This window comes from Octopus bimaculoides, chromosome 2 (assembly GCF_001194135.2).
Source record: "Octopus bimaculoides isolate UCB-OBI-ISO-001 chromosome 2, ASM119413v2, whole genome shotgun sequence".
Lineage (NCBI taxonomy): Eukaryota > Metazoa > Mollusca > Cephalopoda > Octopoda > Octopodidae > Octopus > Octopus bimaculoides.
This window is the reverse complement of record NC_068982.1, coordinates 16,463,594-16,473,792: the sequence shown is the minus strand read 5'-3', so window position 1 is coordinate 16,473,792 and position 10,199 is coordinate 16,463,594. Positions and strand designations below refer to the sequence as shown.

At 35.8% G+C, this 10,199-nt stretch overlaps 1 protein-coding gene across 1 annotated transcript in view; it reads left to right on the top strand.

The window, feature by feature from the left end:
• Positions 1 to 1,203: 1,203 nt before the first annotated feature.
• The window catches only part of LOC106878754 (T-complex protein 1 subunit eta), a 31,673-nt gene continuing 22,677 nt past the window's right edge, over positions 1,204 to 10,199 (top strand). The window contains exons 1-4 of the mRNA XM_014928074.2: positions 1,204 to 1,321; positions 5,074 to 5,227; positions 8,650 to 8,756; positions 9,482 to 9,607. Coding sequence (XP_014783560.1) covers positions 1,319 to 1,321; positions 5,074 to 5,227; positions 8,650 to 8,756; positions 9,482 to 9,607 — 390 coding nt within the window. The 5' untranslated portion in view covers positions 1,204 to 1,318. The remainder of the gene's footprint in view (positions 1,322 to 5,073; positions 5,228 to 8,649; positions 8,757 to 9,481; positions 9,608 to 10,199) is intronic.

Here is a 10,199-nt window from a genome sequence, read left to right as displayed (position 1 = left end):
GAAAAATAATCATCCTCTGAAGAGAACACTGTTCTAATAAATGTAATGATTTTTTTCCTTCTTCTTCCTCCGTGAATGTACAGCGCATCCGCTGCTTTCAGTACAGTGTTATGCTATCATCAACACGCTACAACTATCATGCTACTAACCTTTGTACATAATTACAAGTAGGAGTCTAGCCGTAAGTCGCTCGATCTGCTAGAAATAATAGCCAAATCTCCTTCAAACACCACTACCGTCTTTTATCGATCAGACAGACCAAAAGGTAATGTTGGACCTTGATGACACTTATACTTAGAACGGAAAATAGCCAAAACAATACAACAATTCTGCCAATTCGCCATTCTTGTCCGTTGTCCCCGACCAACATCATTTTAAAGATGCTAGTGTGAAATCTGAGAAATACTTGTAGGTGAAGTGACCTATATCACATCAGAGTCCTAGTTTGAGGGAAGTCAACTTTTTCCCTTTAATTTTCTTTGACGCAGGGACGGTAAGCGCTCCAAGAAAATAACCCACTTTTGCTACAAAGGAGGCAGATCTCTAAACTGGGGCGCGATGTGCAGCTATATGTTCTGCAGCTCCAACCTCGCTGCATCGGCCGCAAACCCAGATATCGTCGCCGTCAGCAGAGGAGAGTAAAATAAATAAATACAGGTGCCTGACCGGCCGCTATTATTTTGTGCCGGTCCCCATCGAGACCACAGGTTGTTCTCCGACCCTGCACTACCGATTTCTTCAGTAAAAGCGAGATAATTGCGGCCGGTCTGAGGAATAAGCCCCATGGGGTGAGATGGCTGTTGCAGCGAGTGTCACTGTCCATAATCCGTGGTAACTCCATTGCAGTCTTGTCCGCAGGGCGTGACCAAACCTGCCATTTGTTCCACGGTGTACTCCCTCCACTCCATATTCTGCTACTTAAACTCTACCTTTCCCTTTCTTTGTAATTAAATTATACTTCAATCTTTACGCAAACAGAACTAATTTCTCTAAAATGTTCAGGAATTTTGTTGGGTTGATGTCACAATTATTTATTGTTTTGATTTTTTTATCTGAAACTCTTATGTTTATGTGTTTGTGTATATATATGTGTGTGTGTGTGTGTGTGTGTGTGTGTTAGTCTCGCGAATCTTTTTGTCACAAAAACCACATCCGAATTGAATTTCATAATTGCTGGCGAACTAAACGTTGTCATGGTGATTTGTACAGCGGAAGTAGTTGCACCGGAAAATGGTATGAATACTCTCCCGTTGTTACTACCGAATCCATTTTGCTCACTCTACCGACAAAGCCGGCAATAAAGAGATAATTTGCAATTATGGTAAGAGATTTTGTAATCGTTTTCATCCTATGCAGCTTTTATGCTTACAGATGCTGTTATTAATTTAATTCGAATGTTTTATCATCGTATTGCAAAAATACATTCGTTTTATAGTATACTATCGTGAAATAAATAGATTTCCACTCGTATTCTGCATTGTCATCTAGAAGCTTCGTTGTAGACAAAATTAGATTTCGTGTAACATGTGCTTCTCCTAGTATCTTTTTTTTAATGTACGAAAATCAGTTGTAGACAGGGAAACCTTTTATGGGAATTCCATCCCGTGTTAAATTTTTTATTAAAAGTATTGCATTAAAACATTCTAAATAGCTTAAGAAATGAAAGATGTTAATAATATTTTATATATTACTCGAACAATAAATGGGTTGTCACATGGATTCTGGTAATTTCTATTGTATAATTCATTGCAATGTATTTAATAATAATCGTGCGAATTTTGCACTGAATTTCCAACTTCCTTTATTTAGTTTTAGGTAGAGATATAATCAGTGATAGATTTTAAAATATTATATATGGACTTTATTGAAAAATGGCTTTTTTTTTCTTTCTTTATCCCTACTTTCAACCCCAGTTTTTAAATCTCATCTCCATAAATGGTTTCTCTATCCTTTTTGTGATTTATTTCAACTTGAATATTCTTTATTTTTTATTTTTACTAATCCTGCAGATGTATTTTTAATAGGATTTAATGAATCATTTTATCTTTTATATAGATTTTATTCATAAATTAATCTTTTCTTTCTTTTGTCTACTTCAGTCTTAAGCAATAGAAACGAAATAAATTATGATATCCGTTTAGAAATACTGTAGATATTTAGTTATTTACCAGAAAAATATAACTATTTCTAATTACTTTCTTAATTGTCACTTTCATTTAAATATTAAGCTCCAACAATTTTTTAATATTTTGCCTTTTACAAATCCACATCAGACATGATGACTAATTGCTTATGGAGAATAATTAACCGTATATATTTTTATGAATCCTGATGGTTTTAAGAGGCCAAGACAGTCAATAATAATTTGTATGTTGTAATTTTGTTTTGAAATTGTATTTGAAAATGTACTTTAACTGTGTCATTGGAGCCGTCATCTATCGCTGTTTAGAAAAAGATAAAACCTACTGCAGTGTTACGGTGCCCAACGCTAGTATATATTTAATATATTCTTCAAAGATAATCTATATTCGTAAGTTTTCCAGGGGGTTTAGTGTTGATTCATCTTTACAAGATGTGCGAGCTTATCTTGATTAAAGAAATCCTCTTTCTAACGAGGCTAAGAGCTGTATATTCGACTGTGCCCCCGCCTTAATTTGAGGCCTTGTTAGTGTTGCATGGGTATTTTGATTTGCCATGTAACCCATTCCTTGAAAATATTTTTTCCCGAAATATTCCCTTACTATATCAAATAAAATATGGTTTACAATTTTTATTCCATCTTCCTGGAATATGTAGCAGACAATGCAGTCAAGTTTTACTAATTGACCGAATGGTAATCCAGCTAGTCGTAAATACGAGAATATTGTTGGAATGTGAAATTTTTTAATTGTATTAGGGTAAATCGTCTTGTTAAATCAACGTGCTGTTGAATATAAATTCTCTATTTCGAACCCCATCCAACTTCACATTTCATATTTATTTTTATTTAAATTAGTCACTGCAGTTTACTTTTAAAATCCTGTTGCTAGAAATACTGGTAATTTTTCAGATTAACACCCGCACGATTTTCACTAGGGTTTTAGGGTTTAGTGTTAGGATTAGGGTTACGGTTAGGTAATCGTGCGGGTGTTAATCTGAAAAATTACCGAAATACTAACTTCGGATATCAAGTTTGGGGTATCTTGCATCTCTGGCAGAATCGGTGGAGCATTGGGGAAAATGCTTAGCAGAATCTCTTGCTGTTCTTTACGATCCGGCTTCAAATGCCGCCACAGTCAACTTTCCCTTTCATTCTCTCATCTTTGGCAATCTTGGATGTAACTAGTGGATGAAGTCATAGCATAAGGCCCCTCCCCATCTAATCACTCTTGTGATTGTGTAGAATATCTCCTGTTTAACTTGTGTTCTGTTGAGTTGTATCTGTTGTTGGTGTTCCTTAAATTCTGAGTTCAATTATTCATCAGTCGTGGGTGGATAAAGCAACACTACTCTTTCACTTGTTTCAGTCATTTGACTGCGGCCATGCTGGAGCACCACCTTTAGTCTTTTTACTCTTTTACTTGTTTCAGTCATTTGACTGCGGCCATGTTGGAGCACCGCCTTTAGTCGAGCAAATCGACCCCCAGGACTTATTCTTTATAAGCCTAGTACTTATTCTATCGGTCTCTTTTTGCCGAACCGCTAAGTTACGGGGACGTAAACACACCACCATCGGTTGTCAAGCGATGTTGGGGGGGGGGCACAAACACAGGCACACAAACATATACACACACATGCATACATATACATACATACATACATATATACGACGGGATTCTTTCAGTTTCTGTCTACCAAATCCACTCACAAGGCTTTGGTCGGCCCGAGGCTATAGTAGAAGACACTTGCCCAAGGTGCCACACAGTGGGAATGGACCCGGAACCGTGTGGTTGGTAAGCAAGCTACTTACCACGCAGCCACTTCAAATTCTATGGTCAATTAAATTGAATATTTCCTTCCCCAAAATTTCTACCTGTGTACATCTGTAAGAAATCCTTAATCGAATAGCCAGTGTAGTGCTAATAACCTGATCTTTCAATGTCTGCTGCTCTTGCTATTATTTGTATAATGGAAATCACTTTACTGTCGTTACAGTTTTTATTGTCCATTAATACACAATGGTAATACATTGGAGTATTGAAAATTGTCATATTTCAGAATAATATTCATTTGATATATACATTTAGAATATATAAGGTCATTTGGTAAAATGGTTTAATGCAGGGGCGGGGAAACCCACAATCGTAATTGCTCCTGCAAGCCCATTTTATTGTGCTCGCAGGCTGGTATACTTGTATGTACAAAATATAGTAAATTTTTCAATTATAAAATTTATACAATATTCCTGTGCTTATTTTCGAGATAGGTCACGTTTCTACGACTTAAAACAGTTAGACTCGAACAGAAAATCGTCCGGTAATTGCCATTTGAAAGGGAAATTTTGCTTTCGCTATAAAACACATATTGCTATGTTTGTACTACCCCCTTGAGACCCAACTACACTTTAGCTGAAAAATATAGAATACCGCATAAGTAATATAAACGTCCTAAATTCAGTGGCAGCGTAAATGAAGATATTACACGTTAATTTAATGTTAAACATATCTTTATTAATGTATATCGAATTATACATAGATATATACAGGATTTACACAGATATTAGAGTTAGAACTTGTGATCTGCCAGAGGACCTTTCTCTTTGGAAATTTTTGCCCGCTGCACTAAAAAGCTTCCCCACTCTTGGTTTAATGTAATGACTGTATTTTGCCTGATCAATTTCCAGGTATGTTAAAATGGATGAAATAAGTAAGGAATAGGTTTCCTAGTGAAGTCACTGAAAATAGATATGCTAGTGATGTAATTATGCTTAATTAATATTTGAGTATTGAGATTTTTTTAATATATTTTGTCAAGTTGATGTTACAATCTCTTGTAATTTTATGAATGACATTAATGAACTTTTGACTTCTATTTTAAGCTTAGCTTCTATGCTTCTTTGAAATCATATTCAGTTGTATCATCTGTTTCTTTCAGCAAACTCCAATCATTTTATTAAAAGAGGGCACAGATTCCTCTCAAGGAAAGCCCCAAATCCTTAGTAACATCATGGCCTGTCAAGTTGTGGCAGATGCTGTTCGTACCACTCTTGGTCCTCGAGGAATGGATAAACTAATTGTGGATGCTCAAGGTAAGGTTTCTCATGCTTTATTGTAAAAAAGAAAAATTACTTTATTTGCAAGTTAAAGTGGCTGCATGATTAGGGAGTTCATTTTGTAACCATCTGGTTATGGCTTGATCCCACTATATAGCATCTCTGGTACATGTCTTCTATCAAAAATGAAGTAGCCCTAAATATGGTTCCCTAAAGCGATGGGAACTTTTATTTATTTTGTCATTTTCAGTTAACCCTTTAACTTATACATCACTCAGTCAAAAATAATTCCTTTTATTCACATTGCTTTGAATTAATCATGGATTATCTCATAGCTTTGAGATTTTGATGATGTGATTGTTTATCTTTAGGATGACATTGTAGGGAAGGTGTGAGAGACAGGATCTGGTTGGTTTGAACATAAAACGGGTTGAATATTTTGGCTGGATATGAATGTTTTAAATGCTAAATGGTTAAACAAGTTTTCTGCTTTTTAATTAAGGCACCTTATTTCTTCATATCCAGACTATTTTATTACAAAAGCTGTGTAGAAAAACATAAAGATCCTGACATTAATATTATTACCAGTTTGAATATGTTAAAAGCATGTTCAGACATTTAGCATATTTGAGCTGGGAAATATGGTAGTTGGCTCTACAAATTAAAAGGGATGGAGGTAGGGTTGTATTCTTTATACTTATCATTGCTTAGTGCTCTCACCCCATAATTTAATTATCTGATATTAATCTCGGGATTTAATGTTTTATACCTGATGAGGGAGTGTGCACCAGGGCAATGGTAAGTCTTTGAAACCAAGAGTGTGACCGTAATTTGACCCTCAGTAGGAATGCTTTACTTTTGGAGTGGTCTTAATGTGACATTTTGTAAATTAAGATTATGGATTTTGGAATAATTTTTGTGTAGTAGCATGAATTACATTTCCCATCTCATAAAATTCAAGTGGTAACTCATTGCCTATTAGCAGAGTATATTGGGCAGGAAGATTGAGCAGTTTAATCTCATATAGAACAAATTAATTGTGCATTGATGGTTCACTTGTAGTTAGTGACTCTGCAATGAAAGGGACTTGGAAGTGCCACTATGAAAGGCTGCTAGATGTGGAGAACACATAGGAGAATTTGCCTAGTGTGAAACCATCTATCCAAATAGACAGTAACTTGATAGATAAAGCAATTATGGATATGAAGACAGGGAAAGCCTACCCATCAGGAATCATCACGGAGAAGCTTAAAATATCTGGCAGAGTGGGATATGGTCTAGCCACATCATCATCGTTTAATGTCGTTTTCCATGCTGGCATGTGTTGGACGGTTTAACTGAGGTCTGGAGAGCCAGTGGCTGCACCAGGCTCCAATCTGATCTGGCAATGCTTCTACAGATGGATGCTCTAACTAATGCCAACCAATCTGAGAGTGTAGTGGGTGCTTTTTATGTTTCACCAGCACAGGAGCCAGGCAGGCAGGCCTGGCATCAATCGCGTTCGGATAGTTCTTTTTACATGCCATCGGCACAGGAGCCAGTCATGGGTGCACTGGCATCAGCTCAAAAAGACTTAATCAGGTTATTTATAAGGGGATCATACCCAGTGACTGGTAAAATGAAAAACTAGTTTCCTACATATACCTGAAGTCTCTGTATTCAGTTGACTGTCTTTTAAATGTATTGTCTATTAACACATCAGTAGCTGCTACTAGCTGTTTCTAAGACAACACTATTTTCATAGGAAGGTTGGCTATTATTTCTACTCTTAGCTGCCATAATTTCACCCACTAACATCTATGTAATAGTTGATTATTTCAGTTATCCTTGAGAGGCTTGTTATCTAAAACATCCAGTTTGTTGTAACTGCAAGGATAATGCTTGCTTAATATTTAATTGCTCTGCTTTTGCCCAGACTTTGTCTAACCAACCACAGTTTCACATCTACTCCTTCGTCCATCTATTATTTCAATGGGTAGTAATTTTTGCATGAAGATTAGTCTCTATGTAAGGATTTCATGCTGCTTTTGCAACAGGCCAAAGTCTAGAGAAGTTTTATGCCTAGTTGTTTTTATAGTTACTATCTTTTTGCACCCCTGTTTTTGTCAGTTTTGTTTGATGGTTCTTCAAATGTTATGACATTTCATCATTATCACTTTGACCACATATCTGTGAAACTGTGCAGTTCTTTTCTTTATGCTCATTCCTAGGTTGTGCCTCTTTATGGGAAGTTAGCACCAAGTTGAAGATCTGGCAAACTCATTGCTTTATTCTCCTGTTTCTGCCAAGCATTTTGTCTCATATTATTATCTTTTAGACTTATACTCCATACTTTATTGATTGTGAATCTATAAGTCTTACAATTGTTAAGATTTTACTTTGATGCTTTTTCATTTCCCTTTTCAATGCTTTCTCAGTTGATAGTGGTCCTTTTTTCAGTTGATAGTGGTGCACTGTTGCTCAACTTTATGATTGCCATCCTTTATTTACATATTCTGCAATATGTAGCTTATAACTAATTATGTGTATCTGTCTTTTCTGTTTGATTGACCTTGTGCAATGTAGTTCAGTGGTTCCATATAAATTGTTAAAATTTATGTGCAATAAATTTGCTATACATAAAATATTTTGACAATTTTTTTTATATAATTCCTATTAATATTTAAGTATAAATATAATTGGATTTTTTTAAACATCAAATGGTTATGAGAGTCCACCAAATGTAAAGTAAGAATCAAAAAAGTCCATAGGTGAAAATTGATTGAGAATCACTGTTGTAGATGATTGCCTTAACAGTTGGTGTAAACCGTTAATGCTGAGTGAGAAAAACAAATGACTTTGTAAACTTCTTTTTTTGCTACTATCACTACATTTACAAAATTAAAGTCAATATCATCATTGTTGTTTAACATCCGCTTTCCATGCTAGCATGGGTTGGACGATTTGACTGAGGACTGGTGAAACCGGATGGCAACACCAGGCTCCAATCTGATTTGGCAGAGTTTCTACAGCTGGATGCCCTTCCTAACCGCCAACCACTCAGAGAGTGTAGTAGGTGCTTTTACGTGCCAGCAGCATCAAGGCCAGTCAGGCGGTACTGGCAACGGCCGTTAGCCATAATACTGGGATGTATTTATTACATGTGAATTGTAAATGTAGGCTTACATTCTGGGACAAGGGTTCTGATGAGGACTGGTCAGTCATCAAACTGCATTCTACAACCTGAGCATCTGCAATAACAAGCAAAGATGGCTTTGAGTTGGGTTTTTTTTTTTCTCTCCTCCAGAAATGAAACAGTCTTTATGAGCTGGGGAATATGGTAGTTGGTGCTACATATTTAAAAAAAGGGAGGTGGGTTGTAGTCTTTTAAATGACTCTTGAACCAAACTACAATAAATTGTCTGGAGAGCTATGAATGCTATTGTCAATGTTTAATGGTTTCTTGATTTTATTTTTAGGAAAAGCCACGATATCTAATGACGGTGCTACCATTGTAAAGTTATTGGACATTGTTCATCCTGCTGCTAAAATGTTGGTTGATATTGCTAAATCTCAAGATGCAGAGGTTTGTTCAGTATATTTCAATTAAATTTTTTAGCTTAGTTTCTTCATATGTAGTTACAGTTTCTCACTGTCTGCTCCTTTATATATTGAAATACCAAACCCATGAATTTTAAACTGTAATGAAATAAATTACTGAAAGTAATTGAGTGGCACCTCAATGAAACTAGATCATGATTAACGAGGTGAGCTGGCAGAAATGTTAGCATGCCAGGTGAAATGCTTAGCAGTATTTTATCTGCCGTTAGTTCTGAGTTCAAATTCTGCCGAAGTTGACTTTGCCTTTCATCCTTTCGGGGTCGATAAATTAAGTACCAGTTACACACTGGGGTCGATGTAATCGACTTAACCCCTTTGTCCTTGTTTGTCCCATTTATCTTTAGCCCCTTGTGGGCAATAAAGAAATAAGAAACTAGATCATGATTTAACGCTATTACATATTACTTATATTTCAACTCTGTCTTATACAATTACTAAAAATACAAGATTTTAAAACGGTAATATTATCTTTTGTGCTTTAAACCTTTAATTAAACAGAATTTTTTTAAAAATTTTAATTCAAGTGATAAACAAAACCCTGTGATATTTATCTGTCTGCTAATAACAATAATATACTTAGATGTGCTTTTGCTGAAAAAACAGATGGCTTTAAGCAAAGATACTTCTTTTTAGCATTAATTAGTTAGCCCTTATTTGAATTAATCATGGTAATTATCTTTTTATCTTCAGGTTGGTGATGGCACTACCAGTGTTGTTCTTTTGACTGCAGAATTCCTTAAACAAGCAAAACCATTCATTGAAGATGGAGTTCATCCACGTATAATCATTGGCGCTTTTAAGAAAGCTGCTAATATGGTGAGTGTAGTTTTTCCATCGTCTTACTTGGCTTGCATTTAGACAGGTCTTGTTTATCATTTGAAAACGAATTAAAGGTTTTAAACTAGGCTGATTTAATTGTGGTAAATGCCTGTTTCATGTCTGACAGTTTATGGTATTTTATATATAGTTTCTCTCTAACATTGCAGAAAATTGATCTGATTAACTTCATATACTCTCTCTTTTACTTGTTTTAGTCATTTGACTGCGGCCATGCTAGAGCACTGCCTTTAGTCGAGCAAATCGACCCTGGGACGTAAACACACCAGCATCGGTTGTCAAGCAATGTTGGGGGAGACAAACATACACACACACACACACACACACACATATATATATATATATATATATATATATATATATCAGACTGTATGACGCATGCGTACGAACAACCATGCTACATGGCAGTGAAACATGGGCTGTAACTGCTGAGGACATACGTAAGCTCGCAAGGAATGAAGCCAGTATGCTCCGTTGGATGTGTAATGTCAATGTGAATACCCGTCAGAGTGTAAGTATCTTGAGAGAAAAGCTGAACATTAGAAGCATCAGTTGTGGCGTGCAAGAGAGA